The sequence below is a fragment of the Bubalus kerabau genome, chromosome 1 (assembly GCF_029407905.1).
Source record: "Bubalus kerabau isolate K-KA32 ecotype Philippines breed swamp buffalo chromosome 1, PCC_UOA_SB_1v2, whole genome shotgun sequence".
Classification (NCBI taxonomy): Eukaryota; Metazoa; Chordata; class Mammalia; order Artiodactyla; family Bovidae; genus Bubalus; species Bubalus kerabau.
The window spans coordinates 226,052,448-226,076,861 of NC_073624.1; the positions used below are offsets into that span (position 1 = coordinate 226,052,448).

At 42.5% G+C, this 24,414-nt stretch overlaps 1 protein-coding gene across 4 annotated transcripts in view; it reads left to right on the top strand.

Annotated features, from left to right (window-relative positions):
• SH3RF2 (SH3 domain containing ring finger 2) overlaps positions 1-24,414 on the top strand; it is a 151,714-nt gene that overhangs the window by 44,164 nt on the left and 83,136 nt on the right. For all 4 annotated transcript variants that reach the window (XM_055557146.1, XM_055557137.1, XM_055557155.1 and 1 more), the window contains one exon: positions 20,799-21,068. In XM_055557146.1, the coding sequence (XP_055413121.1) occupies positions 20,799-21,068 (270 nt within the window). The remainder of the gene's footprint in view (positions 1-20,798; positions 21,069-24,414) is intronic.

The window sequence follows — 24,414 nt, forward strand, 5'->3', positions numbered from 1 at the left end:
TGCGGAGCAGCTCAGGCTCCTGGGATACCAGCCAGAGCTAAATGGGGCCAACCGCAGAGAGAGGCACCAAGATTTGGTTCCTGTCTCCTTCTGCTCAGACTGCTGAGAGGATAAACCTCTTGCCAAAATGGTCTCCTGTAGAAAGCTCTGGAGCTGGAACCAGTATGGAAGTTCTCCCATCTTTTGATCAGAGAAGAGTTGGTCAAACCACTAGGATGATTGCAAGATATACAGCACAAAGCTTTAGAGTTTGTGCCAGAACCGTAGTTCCCCACGAGTGGTCCCCAGACCAGCAGCATCAGCATCACCTGGGAACTGGTTAGCAATGCAAATTATTGCACCCCACCCCAATATACATAAGAAATTCTGAGATCACCAGCACTCTGTGCTTCAACAAGCCCTTCAGGTGAATCTCAGGTGCCCTAAAATTTGAGAACCTCGTCTCTAGGGACATGATATTGAAGAGCATGATCCTACTAGCTTTGTCCAGGAGATGAGAATTCTCACTTGTAAGGAGAGATTTACTCAAACAAACCATATCTAAACATTAAGATCTTTGGAGCTGAGTAGAGCAGTTCTCAAATCCAGGCTCTGCCTTTTACCAGCCACAGGGTTTAGACACAAGTGATTTAACTGCTCTGAGTGATAGGGTGCTGGTAAATGTTTAACGAACGGCTCAGTGGGAATGTAGTGTTTGCTGATTTCCATGGTATAAATACTCCCATCTCAGCTAATTTCAAGCTACCTTCATGATGGTCAACCAACTCAAAAAATTCGTGAAAATTTAACAATTAGCTCTCATAAACCCATACAAGCTGGTGCCAGCACACCACTGCCTCTAAGACTCAGTTTTCTCATCTGTCAAAAAGATGAATTTAGTATTTACCTTGTAGATTTGTTGAAATGCTGAAGAAAGACAATAATGAGATACTTATATGTGCAGGCACTTAATATGCCTTATGTCACTGAATTCTCATAACCATGAGTTGGGTACTATTTTCCTTTCTATTTTATTTATGAGGAAACAGCTGAAGTGTCCATGGTCCCACACTTAGCAAGTGGGAGAATCTGAGCTTGACTGCAGAGCCTGTAGGTGAGAGACATGTGTATAGACTTCTTAGCACCATGCTAGGCACAGGATGCCACTCAGTAACTGGTAGCTATTATCACCATAAAAATGAACTTTTTTTTTTTTTTGGCTGTGCTGCACAGATGTGGGATTTTAGTTCCCTGGCCAGGGATTGAACACATGCCCCCTTGCACTGGAAACACGGAGTCTTAACCACTGAACCACTGAACTTAACCAAAGAAACTTCTCGGTCACAGACGCTGCATTCATTTTCTTCTGGGAGGAAGGGCCGGTGTCAGTGCATTCAGGCTGCTGTAGCAAAGACCACAGACCAGGTAGCTTATAAACCACAGAAATGTCTTTCCCACAGTTCTAGAGGCTGGGAAGTTTACAGTCAAGGCACCAGCATGATCTTGTTCTGGTGAGAGCCATCTTCCTGGTTCACAGTTCATGTCTTCTCCCTTCTGTCCTCATATGGCAGAAGAGCTAGGGAGTTCTGTGGAGTCGTTTTTACAAAAACACTAATCTTGTTTATGAAGGCTCCATCTTCATGACCTAAGGACCTTGCTAAGCCCCACATCCTAATTCTATCATCTTTGGGGGTTAGGATTTTTAACATAAAAATTTTCGAGGGACACAACATTCAGACCAGAGCAGCCAGGTTGTCTGATGGAAAAGCCAGCTGTGTATTATTCATGGTACTTATTTAAGCTCCTCCCCTCCCCAATTTTGTATAGTTTTCCCCCAGGCTTTTTCTGTGCTTACACACTGATAAAATATATATACCTACACATGTGTGGGCTTCCCTGTGGCTCAGTGGCAAAAGAATTCGCCTGCCAACAGAGGAGATGCAAGTTCAGTTCCTAAGTTGCCAAGATCCCCTGGAGGAGATGGCAACCCACTCCAATATTCTTGCCTGGGAAATCCCATGGACAGAGGAGCCTAGGGGTCTACATCCATGGGGTTGCAAAAGATTCAGACACAACTTAGTGACTAAACAGCAGCAAATATGTAGTTTTCTATCGGATCATAGTACACATATGTACACACAGTACACACATTTTTTTTTTTTTTTGCAGTTTTCTTTTCTTTTTAACCTAAAAACATATCATGGACATCTTTCTGATGGTGGTCCATACCAGTTTATTGCATCCTCTCTCAAGCTGTTTAGCACTCCTCACTGGCTACATGCCAGCATTTATTTAACCACTTCATGACTGAAGGACATTTAGACTATTTCCAATTCTTCACTCTTATAAATTATTCCCCACTCCATAATCTTTTATAAACTCTTGCATATGTCTGAAGGAAAAATTCCTAGAACTAGGATTTCTGGGTTAAAAAAAAAACAACACCCAGTTTAAATCTTGATCAGTGTATCCAAATTGACTTTTCAATGTGAAATTGAGAAGGTATTCAAAAAGAAAGTGCCTCATGTAAAGGTGCACAATATTGCTCATTATCAGAGAAATGCAAATCAAAACAACAATGAGGTACCACCTCACACCAGTCAGAATGGCGATCATCAAAAATTCTGAAAACTATAAATGCTAGAGAGAGTGTGGAGAAAAGGGAACCCCTACATTGTTGGTGGGATTTTAAGTTGGTACTATGGAGAACAGTATAGAGGTTCCTCAGAAAACTAAAAATAGAGCTACCATATGATCCAGCAATCCGATTTCTTGGCATATGTCCAGACAAGATTCTAATTTAAAAAGATACATGTACCCCTGTGTCCATAGCAGCACTATTCACAATAGTCAAGACATGGAAACAACCTAAATGTCCACCAACAGGTGAACAGAGAAGATGTGGTGCACACACGCAACGAAATACTGCTCAGCCATAAAAAAGAATGAAATAACGCCGTTTGCCACAACACGGATCCAACTAGGGATTATCATAGTAAGTGAAGTCAGAAAGAGAAAAACAAATACCATATAGTATCACTTATATGTGGAATCTAAAATATGACACAAATGAACCTATCTATGGAACAGAAACAGACTCATGGGCATAGAGAACAGGCTTGTGGTTGCCAAGGGGGAGGGTTGGAGGAGAAATGGAGTGGGGATATGGGGTCAGCACATGGAAGCTATTATATGGAGGACAGATAAACAACAAGGTTCTGCTCTATAGCACAGAGAACTATATTCAATATCCCATGATAGACCATCATGGAAAAAATATAAAAAAGAATGTATATGTATGTATGTTTATATATATATATATATGTATGTATGTATATATAACTGAATCACTTTGCTGTTTAGACCTCTAAAAGTTTTTATTATGAAAGTTTCTTAATACAAAAACCACAAAATAATAATTCTGAACTGCTGTGTAGCTATCACTTGGCTTCCATGATTATCCAGTCTTATTTCATTTATACCCTGCTTTCCCCTCCCACTAGATTAAATTGAGATCAAACTCATGTATCATCTTCTATTATCTGTGTGCATCTCAATAGGTACCTTTAAAAGATAAGGATTCTTTTTTGTAAACATAACCTCAATACCATTATCACATCTAAAAATTCTTTGGTATCATCAAAAATCCAATTAGTGTTCAGATTTCCCCAATTGTCTCAGAAGTTGTTTTTAATTTATTTATTTGTAATTGAAGGATAACTGTGTTACAATATTCTGTTGGTTTCTGTCATATATCAACATGAATCAGCCATAGGTATATGTGTCCCCCCCCTCTTGAACGTCTCTCCCCCTTCCCACCCCATTCCACCCCTCTATGTTGTCACAGAGCACTGGGTTGAGCTCCTTGTGTCTCAGAAGTTTTTAATGATTGTGTTGTTTGAATCAGGATCCACCAATGACCACACATTACCACTTGATTGACTTACTTCTTACATGTCTTTTGATCTCTCTATGTCACACACACACACACACAACACTCTCTCTTCTCTCTCATTAGAGGAATTTGGTCATCTGTCTTATAGTTTCCCACTTTTTGAATTTTTCTTATTGCATCCTTGTTGTGTCATTTAATATGTTCTTCAGTTCTTTGTATTTCTCACTCTCTCTCTCTCTTTTTTTTTTTTGGCCGCACCACGCAGCTTGTGGGATCCTAATTCCTCAACCAGGATCGAGATTGTGCCCTCCTCGGTGAAGCGCAGAGTCCTAACCACTGGACCACCAGGGAATTCCCCTTTCTGTATTTCTTTTAGCTGTTATATCCAGAGCTGTGCTGTCCAGTATAATAGCCACTAGCCACAGGTAGCTATTTACATTTATATGAATTAAAAATAAATAAAATCTAAAATCCAGTTCCTCCTTCACAATAGCCATATGCGAGTGCTCAGTAATCATGTGTGGCTGGTGGATACTGTATTAGACAGTACAGAATAGCACCTTTCCATCATCACAGGCAGCCGTTTAGACAGAATGCTTCTAGAGACATCATCATATCCTCTATGACTGTTTAATTATTTTTTCCTCATTTGTGCTCAAGATCAAAGATGACCACCCCAAAGCTTGCATTACTAGGCAGGCTTAGGTAATATAAGAGAAGTCACTCACATGTGCCAGACCACCCCTACCTGTTTTAAGTGGCAGCCACCTGTGTTTCCAGACAATGATCATAAGTTTGCAATGAGACATGTAGCTACGTATGAGATTCTGTGATGCTAAAAGGTCAGCAGCTCCCAGCGCACTAGCAGCCCAGACCCTCCCCTGCCTCCTCAGAGGGAAATTGAGGGAATCAGCGCTAACCTGGAAGGCTCAGGCTTGCAGCTATAGGGCATGCTGGTTCCAGAATACGCCCAACCATTCCTCCTTTCCCAGAGGGGCAGGTGCTTCTGTCTGGAAACTTCTTCCTGCCTTGGGTCTTTGTCTTGGCATGTGTGTAATAAGCACATTCCAGAGCACACCGAACAGGTTTCTCAGCTTGTTTCAGTGACATTTGGCAGAGCCCGGGGCGGGGAGGGGGCCCACCACGAGGCAGGGGAGGGGAGCGGCTCCTATGGAGATGAGCAGGCTGGCTGGCTGTGCATTCTAGCAGAAACCCCATGCCAGAATCCTGAGAAAACCTCAACCAATCTATGAGAAAAGGGATTCTCTGGGGATCCTGATAGGAAATAGCCTAGAAAGCAGAGCATGCTGTGAGTGTAGGCTTAGAAGACCATCATTCATGGGTTCATTCATTCTCAAAATACTTATTGGCCATAGACTGTGTTTGGCACTAGGATCAATGAATTCAGTAAAAGTTTCTGCCCTCAGTGTGGGATGGACAAGCACACACTGCTATATTTAAAATGGATAACCAACAAGGACCTACTGGACAGCACAGGGAAGTCTGCTCAATACTATGTAACTACCTAAATGGGAAAAGAATTTGAAAAAGAAAAGACACAAGTCTAAGTGAATCACTTTATTGTACGCCTGAAACTATCACAGCATTTTTAATCAATGGTACTCCAATATAAAACAAAAAATTAAAAAAAAGTGTCTGCCTTCACCAAATTTACAGTCTTGGAGGAGGCAGATCCATAAACAAGCCGTTTGAACAACCCCGTGATGGCGGTGGTAGTAGGGAGTGTCATTAAAGTACCTGGAAGAGATGCCTGCCCCTGATGTGGACTTTCAGGGGCACACTGTTTAAGCTGAGACCTAAAAGTGAAGTAGCAATTGGGCAGGAGAAGAAGAGGGGGGAATGCTGAAAGAACATCCTGGAAGAACATTAGAAGTAAGTGTGCATGAGGCATTGGTAGCACAGGAAGATGCATGGTTGGGCCGCAGTGGTCAGTGTGAGAGGAGAATGACCAGGGTGAAGAGTGGAGAGACAGGGACTGAGCAAATCCCAGCTTTGGGAGCTGAGGCAGTCCTAGCTTCCTGTGCCTCGATTTCTTCCTCCACCAAATAAGCATGACTCTAACCATGCAGCATGATGGTTAGAGCCCAGTGACCTAACAGATGCAGAAGTACTTTATCACCCATATCCTAAAGTCCCAGTTGCAGAAAGACAACTGGACTGGTCTGCACAGTCTTTCACCCCTGGAGCCAGTGTGAATTAGAGAGCTATGTCACAGCATCAGGCTATGTCATGGCATTTAACTCAGCTCCTCTGGGCCCATGAAAGGCAATAACACATGTCTCCTGTCTTCCCAACTCCATGTTCAGTGACGCCAGGTTGGTAGCCCAGGTAGGGCATTTACATAATGGAAATTGGCAAACACTACAAATCAGAGCCATCTTTTCCCCTTTGTTGGAGAGCTTGTTAACCAGCACACCACCAAGATGAGGAGGAAAGAGATAGGAAGAGGAGGAACCCTGAGGCAGCATTTATCAAGGAATGTCCATCCACAATAAGAAAGATTCTTCACAGAGTGGGTCTCTCATTTTTTTTCTGCCATCTGAAGCAGGCCCACCCAAAGCCAGCCCTCAGGGAAGAGAACAGCAGGGCTACTCTTTCATGCCAACCTGCTCTCAGACATGCATGAGGAGTGCCAGTGACACCCGGGTCACAGGGCTGGGACTGGAGCCTCTCAGATCAACAGCTGCTGGGAGCCGCTGTCTTTGGCTCATGTGGCCAGTGAGAAATTGGACTTCAATGTTCTGAATAGGCAGAAAAAGATACCTCCTTGCTCCCTTCTGCTCCCTTTCCTGGGGCTGCCAGCTGGCATTTTTTGTCACTCATCATGGCTTCCTGCAGTGGAGATTAGACCCTTGATGAAAAGGACGTGTGGGCAAGAAAAAGTCTTCAGCAGTAGGAGGCTCCAAGGCAGGTATACATTGGCAAAATGGGGACGCAGACATAGCTCAAAGCACATTTCAAGTAATGGGGCCTTTTTTTAAGGATGACCTAGAGAAATACTGTTTTTATCTGTGGCTAGCATGCCTGAATACTCTTCAATCCTGGGAAAATAACTAGTTGGGCCTGCTAGAATTTTATGGCAGGAGCAGAGACGGCAAAATATCAAAGTTGAAGTTGAATTTAAGTGACAATGGTGTGGCTTAACATTCATTCTTTCATTCATTCAACAGATGCTTTCATTCAACAAATATAAGTATTGAGTTACTAGGTGCCTCTAGAATGTAAGTCCCGTAAATGCAGAGACAGCATCTGTCTAACATACTGTAGGTTTTCAGTACATTTGTGTTGAATAATAAGTCAATGGCATTGCTTTGTCAGGTGTTACTGCTTTGTACACACCATGTTGCTTCAGTCATGTCCGACTCTTTGTGACTCTGTGCACAGTAGCCTGCCAGGCTCTTCTATTCATGAAATTCTCTAGGCAAGAATACTCGAGTGGGTTGTCATGCCTTTCTCCAGGGGATCTTCCTAACCCAGGGATCAAACCTGCCTCTCTTTACATCTACTGCATTGGCAGGAGGGTTCTTTACCTCTGGTGACACCTGGGAAGCCCAAGAGGAGTATAAAGATGGAGAAATTGTAGACCGTGCTGAGGCAGAGTTCAAATCTGGTGGACAGGCAGACAGGTAAACCAGCAGTTACAAAACAAGGTGATGAGTGTTGTGGCAGGGGAAGTGTGGGGCGCAGTGGCTCACAGAAGGCTCAACTCAACTTTGTGGGAAGAGACAGCAAAGGCTTCCCAAAGACCGAGATGCAGAAGACAGAGACTCCATGCCAAAGATATTGGCATCTATTTGATAAGACCTTATGGAAAAAAACAACCATCCATGTATTCTGCAACATCTCATATTCCTAGGAAGACTACAAACTTTATCTTATTGGGAATATGGTTGCAAATAACTGCTGGACTACTTCTATGGCTTAGCCCTCAGAAGCAGTTTCTATTTCTCAGGGACTTTCAGAGGATTTCCCTAAATTCAAGCTTCCCACTCCAATGATCCAGGGCCCAGTGTGACAGACGACTTGCGGGTCTTTAGTATTTCTCTGATGTCCAGTCACTCACTCCTAACATCAGGTCCAGCTCTGTAGGCAAGCAGGGTACTCTCCTCTAAGGTCACATCTGTTCCATTTGATGAAAAGGAGAGGGATGCTGTGAATTTTGATTTCAAAGAGGCAGACACGACTGCAGAGATGCAGAAGGTCCTGGTGGTGACAGTCTTGTCTCAGGGACAGCTGAACTGAGAGGGGAGATTTCTAACTTCCAGGGCTTTCTATTTTCAGCAAAGGCCATGCAGACGTTTTCTTTGGGTATCACCAGATTAAGATACCAGTAAGTCTGAGTGGGCACACATACGCAAAAACACCCGAGGCTGAAAGGAGGGAGACTAAGAAGTAAAGCATTTGAAACCCAGATGTAACTTTTGAACAGCAGAAGGTAAGCCCAGCCACTTCAGCTCTGCTTGCCAAAGTCACTTTCCCTGAGGGTCTGGGGCATCCCAGATCCTTCATCCCTCATCACACCCTGTCCCATGTGGCACCTTTGCTCAGCAGCCATTCTCCGGAGGAACGCATACACGAGAGCAGAGAGAGTGCTGGGATAAAGCGCCTCTGCCCAGGACTCTTCAATGGCTAGCAGCATTTTGCCAATTTGGTTTTGTCTCATCCATTGCCCTATTTCTGGTATATTCTGGTATATTCTAAAGTAGTTCCTCTAACAGGGAACTCTGCTCAATGTCATATGGCAGCCCGAATGGGAAGGAGTTTGGGGGATAATGTATATGGATATATGTATGGCTGAGTCCCTTTGCTGTCCACCTGAAACTATCACAATATTGTTAATTGGCCATACTCCAATACAAAATTAAAAGTTTACTAAAAAAAGAGATCTTTTTTATTAAAAATTAAAAAATAGAGATCCTCCTGGGGCTTTAATCATCTACTTAATTTCCCATTATCATGAGCATTGGAAGGAAAGGTAAAATTCACCTTCTTCGCTTTGCAGTTAAGGAAACTGAGGCCCAGAGAGGTTCAGTGCTTCGAGGACCAAGTCTATACATATCTTGGGGCCACCTCCAGTGCTCAGACCCGATGGCTCCTTGATCAGAAACTCTGTGCTGTTTAAGTGCGTCATTCCTCCTTCCACTCCAGAAACCTCCACGCAGAGGTGAAAGGATAGAAAGAACTTGGGGGAGAAAGCCAGTGTACATGCGAGCAGAGCTTCCCCCAGGGGGAGAAGTGGCGGTGACGGTGGGAGGGTCATTTGACTCATCTTTCCTCCCTGTGTGTGGCTTGGGCTCAGTTTCTCAAACCATATGGAAAGACACTCCAGCACCACACCCACAGGAAAAGCTCTCTAGGGGACTGGGAAAAATGAGTGAGGGCAGAAGGACCCCCAGAATGGGTGAGGTGGCTCCTCCCTTTGTCCTTCAAGCTCCCACACACCTCCAGCCCTTCCTTCAGGGTTCCCTGTGCCCTCCTGGAAGAAGACAAGGTCACCAGCAGCTTCAGGATCAGACACCCCACTCATTTCAAAAGCAACCCCAAGCTGTGTATCAAAAACCAGCTGATGGCAGGAGCCAGGGTTATGGCTATGAATGTGTCAGGGATTACTTCCTGTGCCGGGGGGATGAAATCACCTCCAAAGCAATCTCAGAGAAATGTTTGGAAGGAAAAATGAAAGCATGCTAATAGTGACCCTGAAAAGAGGCTGCTGGTTGTGAGTGGTTCTATCTCTGACCACTGGTGTGAACTCCTGCTTTCTTCCCCTTTTCCTGCTTTGCTGTGCTGTGCTTAGTCACTCAGTCCTGTCTGATTCTTTGCAACCCCATGGACTATAGCCTGCCAGGCTCCTCTGTCCATGGGGATTCTCCAGGCAAGAATACTGGAGTGGATTGTCGTGCCCTCCTCCAGGGGATTTTCCCAACCCAGGAATTGAACCAGGGTCTCCTGCATTGCAGGCAGATTCTTTACCAGCTGAGCTACCAGGAAGCCCTTTCCTGCTATCAGTTCAGTTCAGTCACTCAGTCATGTCTGACTCTTTGTGACCCCATGGACTGCAGCACACCAGACTTCCCTGTCCATCACCAACTCCCAGAGCTTGCTCAAATTCATGTCCATTGAGTCGGTGATGCCATCCAACCATCTCATCCTCTGTCATCCCCTTCTGCTCCCACCTTCAATCTTTCCCAGCATCAGGGTCTTTTCCAAGGAGTCAGTTCTTCGCATCAGGTGGCCAAAGTATTGGAGTTTCAGCTTCAGCATCAGTCCTTCCAGTGAATATTCAGGACTGATTTCCTTTAGGACTGACTGGTTGGGTCTCCTTGCAGTCCAAGGGACTCTCAAGAGTCTTTTCCAACACCACAATTTAAAAGCATCAATTCTTCAGCATTCAGCTTTCTTTATAGTCCAGCTCTCACATCCATACATGACTACTGGAAAAACCATAGCTTTGACTTGACGGACCTTTGTCAGCAAAGTAATGTCTCTGCTTTCTAATAAGCTCTCTAGGTTGGTCATAGCTTTTCTTCCAAGGAGCAAGCATCTTTTAATTTCATGGCTGCAGTCACCATCTGCAGTGATTTTGAGTGTAGCAGTGTGTGCAGGAGACCTTTTGAAGGAAGTCGCCATTATCTTCATTACCTCCACCATAGTTTGATCTCAAGTCAAACAACAGAAAGGGAACACAGCCCTGCCCATCAACAGAAAATTGGATTAAAGATTTACTGAGAATGGTCCTGCCCATTAGAACAAGACCCAGTTTCCCCCACAGTTAGTCTCTCCCATCGGGAAGCTTCCATAAGAAAAAAAAAAAGAAAGACAAAAAAGAAAAAAAAAAAAAAAAGAAGCGTCCATAAGCCTCTTATCCTTATGGACAGAATGAAAACCACAATCACAGAAAACTAATCAAACTAATCCAGGGATCAAACCCAGGTCTCCCATATTGCAGGTGAATTCTTTACCAGCTGAGCCACAAGAGAAGCCCAAGAATATTAGAGTGGGTAGCCTATCCCTTGTCCAGGAGATCTTCCCAACCCAGGAATCAAACCAGGCCCTCCTGCATTGCAGGTGGATTCTTTACCAACTGAGCTATCAGGGAAGTCCCCATATGGACCACAGCCTTGTCTAACTCAATGAAACTATGAGCCTTCCTGTAGGGCCACTCAAGACAGATGATTCATTGTGGAGAGTTCTGACAAAATGTGGTCCACTGGAGAAGGGAATGGCAAACCACTTCAGTATTCTTGACTTGAGAACCCCATGAACAGTATAAAAAGGCAAAAAGATAGGACACTGAAAGATGAACTCCCCGGGTCGGTAGGTGCCCAGTATGCTACTGGAGATCAGTGGAGAAATAACTCCAGAAAGAATGAAGAGATGGAGCCAAAGTGAAAACAATACCCAGTTGTGGATGTGACTGGTGATGAAAGTAAAGTCTGATGCTGTAAAGAGCAGTATTGCATAGGAACCTGGAATGTTAGGTCCATGAATCAAGGTAAATCAGAAGTGGTCAAAGAGGAGATGGCAAGAGTGAACATCAACATTTTAGGAATCAGTGACCTAAAATGGACTGGAATGGGTGAATATAATTTAATTCCTGCTTTAGGACCCCTGATAACTCAGGAAGGAGGCAGGAGGGACCAGGGGAAAGAAGGCTGGCATGTTCCGGGTGCCTTATTGATATTTGATTCAGGGGGAAGGAAGAAATGCCATGTCCACTGACTCACAGTGGCTGGAGATAAAGAAGGCACATGTGGGTCTGTGCCCTTCCAGCTCTCTTCCCAGAAGCAGGAGAGGCCTGAGACAGAAGACTTCAGGGAAAGAGGAGAGAGATATATGACAGAAGTCGCAGGACAGAAGAGACTTTTTTAAATTGGAAGATAATTGCTTTACAATGGAGATGTTTAGTTATAGAACCAATAATAAGAACCTTCCTTGCACTGGTTCTCCTTCTATTCCTCAGGTTCTCTCGCCTCCCTATTCTCCTCTATAGCACTCCAACTTCTAGTTATATACATAATTGTTTACTTAAGTTTGATCGTTGTTTCCCCCTACAACTAGACAACACCTGGCATAGTTGGCACTCAAAAATGCTTAAGGGCTTCCCTGGTGGCCCAGTGGCTAAGACTCTGTGCTCCCAATACAAGGAGCCCAGGTTCGATCCCTGATCAGGAAACTGGATCCCACATGCTGCAACTAAGTGTTTGCATGTCGCAACTGAGAGTTCACAAGCCACAGCTGAAAGATTCCATGTGCCACAACTAAGAGCTTGTGTAACCAAAGAAAGATTTTTTAAAAATACTTATTGATATCCATCCAGCAGATGAATGGATAAGAAAGCTGTGGTACATATACACAATGGAGTATTACTCAGCCATTAAAAAGAATGCATTTGAATCAGTTCTAATGAGGTGGATGAAACTGGAGCCTATTATACAGAGTGAAGTAAGCCAGAAAGAAAAACACCAATACAGTATACTAACGCATATATATGGAATTTAGAAAGATGGTAACAATAACCCTGTATATGAGACAGCAAAAGAGACACTGATGTATAGAACAGTCTTTTGGACTCTGTGGGAGAGGGAGAGGGTGGGATGATTTTGGAGAATGGCATTGAAATATGTATAATATCATATATGAAACGAGTCGCCAGTCCAGGTTTGATGCATGATACTGGATGCTTGGGGCTGGTGCACTGGGACGACCTAGAGGGATGGTATGAGGAGGGAGGAGGGAGAAGGTTCAGGATGGAGAACACATGTATACCTGTGGCAGATTCATTTTGATATATGGCAAAACCAATACAATATTGTAAAGTTAAATAAAATTAAATTTTAAAAAAAAATCAAATAAATAAAAAGAAAAAAAATACTTATTGAAAGAAAGAGTGAGACATAGGGCTGGAAAAGTCAGTCCAGAAGGTATAACAGCAAGCTCATTACTCTCCTCTCCTCCTTTGGGCAAAAAATATCTAAGCAATTCTATTTTAATACTTCTTATTTGCTAAGAATTTTACTAAGTATTCTGTGTAATTTATCTCATTAGTCTTCTCAGCAAACCCTTGAGAAAGTGTGTTCAGGGTCCCCAAGAATCCCCAGGATTCAGTGATTCCCTAGATGGGCTCACAGAACTGAGCAAATCTGTTATACATAGCCCACCAGGCTCCTCTGTCCGTGGGATTTCCCAGGCAAGAATACTGGAGTGGGTGGCCATTCCCTTCTCCAGGGGAATCTTCCCAATCAGGCATCGAACCTGGGTCTCCTGCATTGCAGTCATATTCTTTTCCATCTAAGCCATCAGAGAACCCCGTTATATGCAGTTACAGTTTATTACAGTGAAAGGATACCGAATAAAGTCAGAAACAAAAAAAGAAAAGAAAAGAAAAGCACAAAGAATAGAATGCGGGAGAGACCTGGCACAGCTTTTAGTCATCCTCTCCCAGATGAGTTTCACAGACAGCACTTATTTCTCCCTGTAACAGTGCATGACCACACACATGAAGTATTGCCAACCAAGGAAGTTTGCCCAAGACTCGATGTCCAGGGTTCTTACTGGGGGTCAGTCAGGAAGGTGTGACTGGCTTGCCATGCAGCTGGTTTTAGTCTCTAGCCCCTCCAGAGGTCACGGTTTTACTGCATAACCCAGCCTCTCCCCAACATAAATCGCATTGCTCACTTAGACTATCTGCTATGTCCCAAGGCTCCAAGCAAACAGTTCTTCTCATCAGGCAGGATTTTCTAGCAGCTTAGAGGTTATGTCTCAGGTGAATGGGCCAAATCTTCCACTGGAATCTGCAGAGTTTGGCTAACACAGATTTGCCGAGTTTACTGCACAAAGAAGTATTAGTATTAGCCCAAGTTTATGAATGATCCATACTAAGAATCAAGAAGGCTAAGTGATTTGGCCACAGTTACCAAAACCAAAATGTAAACCAACATCTTCCTTCGCTTTAACATCTGTGTTCTATTGCACCCTAGTACCATTCCCTGAACAAGTAAAATTCTCTACGATAAAAAGAAATTCCCATAGTATGTCTCATAAGCCTGGCCTCAGATAGGAATTTCCAGATTCAGACCTTCTGGTGATCTCAGGCTCCCAGAAACAGATGGTCTGGGACTTATCAAGGCCAGCCAGATATGATGTTGTTGAGTGAGTGCTGGGAGGGTGGGGGTCTCCCTCCTCACCAGAGATACATGAGCACAAGGGCCAGCCAGCACTTTCTAAAATATACTCCACTGCCTGCGCTATCTGCTCCAAAAGGATTGTCACCATGAGGGAAGGAGGCAGGATGGCTCAGTTGGCCAAGAAAGCAACTAGGAAGTGAGGACCCAGGCCAGTCAGCTTGACCCTTTGCCTCACGAGCAGAGTGAAGTCACGGGCGAAGTTATGTTTGCTTTACCCAGCATTCCCCAGGCATATCCTGCCAATCTTGCAAAGTGGTTCAGATGGCAACACAAAGTCACATTAGCGGAGTGGAGCTGCTGAGAAGCCTGCCAGTAACAAGCCTGTATGAGTTTGTTCAACTCAGTGATTCCTGAGCCTATTTGAGTATGGAACCCTTTCTGAGTATGAGTAGCACTAAATTGTTAAAATTCAGGGCAATTTGGAAAATAGGACCCCAACTCCCCTTTTTTTTAAATTTTCTAGCTCATGCCAATAGATCTTTCAAATAATTATTATCAGACATAATTAGTAATCTAATATGCATTCTTTTCCTCCAAGAATGGCAATTCCTGGATGTTTCTGGATTAATTCACAAATGCCTTCATTCACCAAGCATTTATTAAACACCTGCTTGTGTCCAGGCCTCAGAGATAGAATTTCAGAGGTGTTTCAGACATGAACCCTAAATTATCCAGTAGGGAATTCATAGCCTGGTGACTGATAACTTGAGCCAAAGGCCAGAATGTTTTCTCTCGGCTCCATTCTCCCGTGATGGGCCAGCTTGTGACCAGCAAAAGGAGGTAAGCAGTTAGGTCAGCGTGTTGGCTTTGGCCCCACCCAATGCCAGGAGTAGAGAACCAGGCCAGCCTCTTTCTAAACAAGTGGGGAGTGCCACTCATGCATGGTAAACAGCTCGTTACCCAGGAGCAGGCTGAAAGTTCACTGCAGCAAAGCTTTGTCTCTTGTCTGCATCACTGTGATGGTTCCATTCAATTTGGGCTCCTTTTCTCTTACCCTGTTATCAATCCACCTGCCTCCTTCTTTATTTTCCAATTGGAAATAAGCTCAGAGCTTGTTGGCAGATAGACCTGCTGCTGTTTTTGAATTCTGCCATTTGGTTATTTCCCTGTTTTGCAGTTTTACTGTCTATAGGGTTATAATATGTATTAATCAAGACTTTTTCAGTTCCAGGGTCAGAAAACAATTCCAGGTAATTTCAATAATGAACAGTACACTGGGAATATCATCTCATTTAACTGTGTATCCTTCAGGCATAGCTGGATGTAGACATTCAAATTTTATTGCCAAGGCTCTATCCATCAATACCTATTATAGTTACCTATTTATCTTATGATATCGCTAGTTGTGTGCCTTCTGCACCTTCATTCAGGAAGGTGTGTCTGGTGTCTGGGAAATATGATCACTGGTAGTCCAAGGCTCACCACCTCCAGGCTCATGATCCAAAAGAAACACTCTTTTCTTGGGTGTCTATATATCACACATCAAAGAAGATTCTAACTGACCCAATTTGGAGCACATGCCTGCCCTGTACCGGCATTATACCAGGAGGATTTGGGCACTCTGTTACTGAGCCAAACTTGGGTCCACTCACCCACACGGTAAAACCAATCTACTGACATCAGTTGTGGTGAGGAAAGTGCAGCATTAATTGCAGAACACCAAGCAGGGAGAATGGGTGGCCAAAGCTCAAAAGACCCAAACTTCCCAAAGGATTTCAGGGAAGGGATTTTAAAGGCACGATGAAGGAGAGGGTTGCAGGATGCCTGATCAGCTCATGGATATTTTTCTGGTTGGTTGGTGGAGAGGTAACTGGGTGGTATTTAGCGAGTTAACAGCGTCAACCTTTTGGTTTTGACTGATCTGGGTTCTACATGTATGTGGTCATCACTTTTTTCACCTGATGGGGATTTTGGTATCTATAAAACAACTCAAGGACATGGCTCAGAATATTATCTATCATCCTTGATGAGAAACGAAAGGTCCTTGACTTTGTATTATGGCTAAACTATTAATCGTGTCTTACTTGGCTGTTCTTGTTTCTGCATTTTCTCATCTTCAATTTGTTTTCTGAAACTCAGGGAAGCCTTAGGAGGCTAAAACTTTTTTCATATAAACAAAAAGCAGAGGACATGGCACTGGATAGGGGTTAGTTCTGTCCCCAGAAAGGCCCCCACAGGGCCTTGCTCAGTTTATTAGTGTCCAGCCTGGGCCACATACCCACGTGTATGTGGTGTGACCAGAGTGAAGGACATGCCTCTGAGAAGATGGATCCAAACAGGTGGATCCTCAGAGAAGGGACGCCTGCCATTTTACTAGTAACACACATAAATACTGCAACATAATTTTACCATGAATATCTCTGCATGCCCCTGTTTCCTTATTTCAGTGTTCTATGATTTATCTTCCCTCAAAAGATGGCCCTCAAGGCTTTCAGACCCTGCTGAGGTGACAGATCAATAGACCAGCACATTGACTTATTAAGTCTTTTGAATCTCAGAAAAGGATAGCTTGTTAGCCACACATTCACCCGTCCACTGGATTATCTGGGTTTTTGAAAAGTACCAGGAAAAACATTTGGTTATGACCTGACTCTGAAACCTCCACACTCACTTTATCCTCATCACCCCTCCCACCTGCACCTGTCAAGACAGAAAACAGTCAGGGTAGTAAAAGCTGTTTCCAGCAATACACCGGGTGATGGCTGCTGTGGAACTTGGAGTCATTTTCCCTTGAGAGAACCTTTGAGGACCAGATAGAATCAACCAGCTGAGTCTCTTCAGGTGCTTAACTTTTACATGAGGGCTCTGGAGTTCAATAATTCATGCTAATGCTATCAGCAGCAAGCAAAGCACATTCAAACTCTGTTCAGATTTTGATTATAAAACAACACCCCAAATGAATTTTATGATGGATAACATACTAGGTGATTTCAGGAGGATGAAACAGAAGTCAGGCTTTGAGGTCAAATGAACGGAAGTCAGTCTCAGGGCCGCTGGTCATTGGCTGTGTGACTTTGTCTCAACGTTGAACAGCTCAGAACTTCTGTTTCTTCATTGATAAAATTAAGATAAAACTATTTCACAGGATTTGAGATCATATGAATGAGCTAGTACATGGAAAGTGCAATTATTGTTGTTGTTTATTCGCTAAGTCATGTCTGACTCTATTGCAACCCCATGGATGGTAGGTTACCTGCCAAGCTCCTCTGTCCATGGGATTTTCCAGGCAAGAATGCTAGAGTGGGTTGCCATTTCCTTCTCCAGGGGATCTTCCCAACCCAGGGGTCAAACCCACATCTTCTATGTCTCCTACACTGCAGGTGGACTCTACCACTGAGCCACCTGGGAAGCCCACAGTAGGACAATAAGACAAATTTCTATGGCTTGCCAGAATCACAACAAGTGTTCATTTCCTTCCCCTCTTCAGATTCTGTCTCTTTCTTCTTCCCCATCCCCACCCCAACCTCCACCACCTTTACAACGTAGAAGCCAATGTTTCCTATAAGTATGAATGTAGAACTGAGAATAAAAGGGGACAATGAGGAGAAAAGGTGATGGAAAATATTTTCATGTTAAAAGTAGAATTTACAATCTCCTTCCACAATCCTTTATCTCTACTGAAGGGAGATGGAGATAAGATGGAGATGGTCAGACAATTAGTACTATCTCAGGGTTTCAAAGTTTATGTCTCTGCAAAGAGATTTAAGCAGTTTGTGCAGTTTTAGTTTAATATACTTGCCCGGTGATCATTAAAATATGTAAGCCACTTGTATGGGAATGTCTTCCAGAAAAGAAAGGAAAAAAGCAACTTGGCCATTTATAACACCTGCCTTGAATCTCCATTGCTCCTATTTTAGTTAGAATAACTCGTAACTCAGACCAGAGGCTGAGTTGGATGAAGGGGAAAGTGCCATAAAAATGCAGCTAAACAGTTCATGACCTTTGGCAAATTTTTAACTTCTCTGATCCCCAGTTTTCTAATCACAGGTGGTGAGAATTAAATAAAAGCTATTGTGGAGTGCTTAGCACAGTATCTGGTACATAGGAAGAAATGCTGAATAAATATTAGATATTGATATCATCTTATTATGCAAAGTCAAAAGGGCTTAAATTCTTTTTTCCCCTAATTTTTCATTCCTCCTTCATTTGTTTTCCTTTCCTTTTATGAATCAAAAATGACAGGTATTAGGCAAGATGGAAGTTCATTTAGCTTTCAGATAAAAATTGGGGTGTAAAGTAATCCAGGACTTGCCTAGCAGCTCCACAATGCAGACTACTTCCCCCCCTTTTTAGGTGAGACTTTTATCCTCATTGTTCAAGATGGCAGCTGGAGCTCCAGCAATCATGTCCACATTCCCCATAACAAAATGGAGGAAAGGAAAAGAAAGTCAGTCCTTCTCAGTAAGGACATTTCCTAAAATGTACTTATATCCTTTAGGCCAGATGTAGCTGCTGGCTGAGTTCAGTTCAGTCGCTCAGTCATGTCCGACTCTTTGCGACCCCATGGACTGCAGCGTGCCAGGTTTCTGTGTCCATCCCCAACTCCCAGAGCTTGCTCAAACTCATGCCCATCAAGTCGGTGATGCCATCCAACCATCTTATCCTCTGTCGTCCCCTTCTCCTCCTGTCTTCAGTCTTTCCCAGCATTAGGGTCTTTTCCAGTGAGTCAGTTCTTCGAATCAAGTGGCCAAAGTATTGGAGTTTCAGCTTCAGCAGAGGCTAGTAAATGTGACCTGTGTGTGCCAAATGCTGACGTACCCAGAAAAATGTGATTTATATTACAACGTAAAACTGAGAGAAGGCGTAGAGACTGACAACTATTACTCCCTGATATAGCTCACCCTGGGAGTCTAACAGATTTACATCATTCCCCAGAAATCCTCTGCTCTCATTCTGCTTCCACTTGCTACTCATGTAAGGGAACAGCTTCTCCAAAAGGTAGTTCCATGGTTTGTTAGTCCTACTTAGCTTGGCTTATTTTCTTCCTAAATTCCTCCCATACCTTTCATTTCTCATCCCCCAGTTTCATTCATTTCCTTTTCACCATCCAATTTTAATAGACAACACATTACTCCATTGTAGAAAAGTTAGAAAACACAGCAAAGCACTTAGGGGAACTTTTTTTAAAAATATTCAAAAATCTCACCATTTAGAAATAACCACTTTTCAAATGTTAGTGTACAGCCATCTAGCATTTTCCTCAGGTGAATATATATACATATATATATTTATAAAGAAAGTCTAGTGTACATAACTGGTTTTAATCTCTTCTGTTATACTTAACAATATGAGTAACTCTCAATGTTGTTAATTATAGATCAACATCATCAGCTTTAATGATTGCAGGGTTTTACATTGTATGGGTGTATTATAATTTATTCAACTGATTCTGTTTATACACAACACTGTGTTAAACCTCCTAGTACATACATCTTGGCTTATTTGTCCACCAGATGAGCTGTGTTCCCGTGGCTGTCTAACTCCCCAGGGACCAGCAGAAAAGCACTGGTCTGCCATCCCATTAGCAATATGGTGCTGTTCAGGTCTTATCTAGATCCCTAAGCTGTTTACAGTTCATTTTTAAATGAACATTGAAGACTCAGAAGGTCCTTGAAGAACTGAATTAATGTCTCCTTACCTCCCCCTCATAAATAGCAAGTCTGTCCCCAGCCGAGGGGCCACTCCACCCAATGACTGAGGAAAACACAAAACACAATACAATTGCAGGTGACACTGAAGGGCTTTCTATAAAACCCAAGTTACTAGAACTTTCCATTTGTCAAACTGACATCAAGCAAGACCAGAGCGAGACTGTTCCTCTGTGGAGAAACCAGTTTCAATTAGGGGAAAAAAATGCATTTGACTGAAATAATTGTTTAGACTGACAACTGATTTGACAAATAACAATTCTTTAGCTGATCTTTTTTAAGTGATGACTGATTTCTGACTGTTAATTTGTCTTAGTTGTGCTTGCTAAAGATACAAACACACACGGGGTTTTCATTTTCTAGACAAGGCTGAAGACAAATTATGGTGTATCCCTCTCACATAGCACTTTCTATTTTCAGGGAGTTTTCACCTCAGTTTTCTTCCCATTAACACTGAGGAGTAGGTAGAACTGATATCATTAGCCCTGCATTACAGATGATCATTCTAAGAGGTGTCATCTATTGAGCACATTCTATGCAAAATATGAAACAATACCCAAATGCATCATTAATATTCTTTAGTCCTCACAGCAACTCTAATAAGGTAGGTATTGTTATCACTTCATCTTATAAGTGAACATGGTTTAAGAAAGATGAAATAACTTGACTGTAGTCACACAAGAGCAAAGAGATGAAGCCAGAATTCAAAATCAGTATTCCTAGCAAGAATCACGGTCTTACTCAAGTTCCCGTAGTTGCAGAGTCAAATCCAAAGTCCTGCTCCCTGCATAGTGATTAAGAACAGGGTCTCTAAAATCAGATTGTCTGAGTTCAAGCCCCATATCACCATTTCCCAGCTGTACTACCTTAAGTGAGTTACTACACCCCTCTGTGCCTCAGTCACTCCACCTTAGAAAAGGGGATAATACTGTCTGTCTCAAAGGTTAAACAAGGTAATCCACCTATGGCACTTAGTGCATGGAAAACACTCTGTAATTAGTAACTAATGTGACCCCCTTGGTTCCTCCAGCCTCTAAGCCATACATATTTTCTTGATCTGTGTCACTGCAGGTGCCTCGAGCAAAGGCCTTATGCAACTACCGAGGGCAGAATCCTGGTGACCTGAGGTTTAATAAAGGAGATGTCATCCTCCTCCGAAGACAGCTGGATGAGAACTGGTACCAGGGGGAAATTAATGGAGTCAGTGGAGTCTTCCCAGCCAGCTCCGTGGAGGTCATCAAGCAGCTGCCCCAGCCACCCCCACTGTGCCGGGCCCTCTACAACTTCGACCTTCGTGACAAGGACAGGAGTGAGAACCAGGACTGCCTGACCTTCCTCAAGGTGAGATTCTGGGCAGCCACCAAAGTCACCAGTGATCACATAAAGGCTGTGGCAGAACTTAAGTTGTTTGTTTAATATTTGTTGATTTTTTTTAAAATTACATTTTATACAGGCTTCCCTAGTAGCTCAGTGGTAAAGAATCCACCTGCCAATGCAGGAGACGCAGGTTTGATCCCTAGCTTAGGAAGATCTCCCAAAGGAGGAAATGGCAACCCACTCCAGTATTCTTGCCTGGAGATTTCCATGGACAGAGGAACCTGGTGGACTGCAGTCCATGCGGTCTCAAAGAGTCAGACACGATTTAGTGACCAAACAACGATGAACAACATGTGCTTATATATGTTATGTGTATGTATACTTCAAACTATATGGAGATGGTCACCAGAGAAATCTAACAGGAGTTTGATGGAGGTTCTCAAACATTTGTATTGCAATTATGAAACTAAGTATCCATATACTCATTCATTCATTCTGCAGTCACTTTTGACCACCTATTCTTTTCAGACACTGGGGAGATAGCATGAACAAGTCACAGCATCTGTGCTTGGGCAGAATAGTGGGAGAAACAGATGGTTAGACAGAAAATTGTAAACATAGTTTAATAGCTTGCTGTATAGGACTACAGATCTTACCTCTTCATTGAGTGTCTGTAAGGATATTCTTGCGGACCAAGTTCACTACTGCTTGTTTACAACACTATTTTGTCTGTGTCACACACACACAGACTGGCTTCCCTTCTGCCTGTGATCTTGACCTCTCCCTCAACTTCCTAACACTTATTAATTTATGAAACTGTTTTTCTCAGCGCAGTTTTGTTTTGTGTGTCCATTGGATTACAAACTTTATTAAAAAATACAAAACATAAAAAAAAAAAAAAAAAAAAATAGACATTGCATTCAAAACACTCCAAACAGCAACTACTGAAGCCTGCATGCCTAGAGCCTGTGCTCCTCAACATCAGAAGCCACCGCAATGAGAAGCCCGCACACCACAACAATGACCCTCACTCTCGGCAACTAGAGAAACTTCGTGTGTAGCAACAAAGACCCATCACAACCATAGATAAATAAGTAACTTTTTAAAAACCACTCCAAACACACACAATAACATAATTATATCTTTACACATAAATAACCTCTTACAAGATATACTTTACAAGGACATCAGTTACCCTATGATTTTTTTTTTACCTCTCTTTTTTATTGGCTGATTCTTCACCATTTGTAAGTAACAAGTTTGCTAAAGTCTAGACTATAGCCATCCCTGTATATTCGGGGTGAGGGGGTGGATCCAGGACACACTGAATCCTGAGGATGCAGAGTCCGTGGATTCAGAGGGTCAACTGTACTCTATCTAAGTCTCGAATTTGAGCAACCTCCAGGAGGTAGTGAGGACAGGGAAGCCTGGTATGCTGCAGTCCATGGGGCTACAAAGAGTTAGCAACATAGCAACTGAGCAACAACAAAATTCAGTATTTATTATTCCCTAAACATTCCAATTTTCTCATGGAAACCGAAGTTGGGGTAATGTTTATTCTTTGCAACTTAAGTCAAATACAAGTGCAAGTAGCAATGCTACTCTAAGTTCAGGAAAAGTCTTTTGTTTTATAAAATATTTTTATTCCATCTCTCCCTGAAATGAGATTTGCTTCAGATTCCCTCAGACCAGGTAACTTCACTGTCCTCCATATTATGAAATACTGATCTTTGTTATTGTCGTCACACCTCAGAGTGAGTCCCCTAAAGAATACCATTCAGTAGCCGACCTGCACATTTTATACTTTGGCTACAGCCAGAGGACAGCAGTTCAATTCCACAAGCATTTATTGAGTATTTACTTTATCCCTGGCATTAGACACTGAGCTCTGGGGACACAGCCAGAGGAAGACATAGACAGGGAGCATATCTGGTTTTGTGTCCCCTCTCTGGGAATTTGCAAACCAGGACACTTACCCAAGAACTTGTTCATTCACTGAATTCATCCATGTACCAGGCTGTCTATGCAGATACAGTGAAGAGTCATTGTCCATATCTTCATGGAGACAGCAGTCTAGTGGAAGGAGCAAACACATAAATGGGAAGTTATGACAAAGGACTCAGAAGAGAGGATTTGTTCCCTCCTAGGAGATTATCAGGGCTTCCCCAATGGCTCATTGATAAAGAATCTGTCTGCCAATTCAGGAGACACTGGTTCGATCCTTGGGTCGGGAAGATCCCTTGGAGGAGGAAATGGTAGCCCACTCCAGTATTCTTGCCCAGAAAATCCAATGAACAGAGAGCCTGTCGGGCTATAGTTCATAGAATCACAGAGTCTGACACGACTGAGCACAGCACAGTGGCAGAAGGCTATCATAGACTGAGACTTCACTAGGAAATCTCATGGTCTTCCTAAATTCAGCATGTCTAAAAAAAACTCAAGATCTTTTCTCCCAAAGCTACTCTTTTCCTGGTACTTTCTGTCTCAGTAAATTTTCCTGTTTATTCACATGTACATTAATTCATTTACCCATGCATGCATTCAAGAAATACTGATTGTTTAAAAATTGTGAATCACTGTGTTGTACACCTGAAACTTATATTGCACATCAACTATACCTCAATAAAAGAAATAATAAAAACTGATTGGTTGACTGCTAAAAGGAAGCCACTATATAAGGTCCTGAGGACAAAAATGATCAAAATAGATCCAGGCCCTACAGACATAGAGTTTATGGTCTGATGGGATAGACAGACATTATAGCAATCATAACGTAAACATGTGTAACTGCAGATTATAATAAGGACAAAGAAATCTAAGAAACGGTATAATGCCGTAATGAATTTAGATTTGGATTCATCTACATTACTAAGGGACATAGATCAGAGAGATCAGTGGATGAATATTCAGATTTAGATAGATGAATATTCAGACTTAGATCGATGAACAGGTGTGGACATGGAAAGATGTTCCTGACATGATATTAAGGGAAAAAAAGAACGTATCCTATATGACTTCATTTGAATTAATGCAAAAGAAGCCAAATGAATATACATGCTAGAGTCAGAGTGGAGGTAACCTCTTGCTAGGTGTCAGGGAAAAGCACAAGAGCCATCTAGGTGCTGGAAATATTCATCTCTCTTGCTCCAGATGGGGGCTTTGTGGATATATTCAATTTTAAAACTTCATCAAGCTTTACATCTAAAATATTTATGCTTTATTGTATGCCTGTATACATGTTTTTGAAAAAGTTTTTAAAATTTTAGTTTCTAATTTTTATATTAAATATAAAATATATTATAATTTCATATATTTATTTTTATATATTTTATCTTCATATAAAAGAACCTGGGGAAAAAACATGTTAACC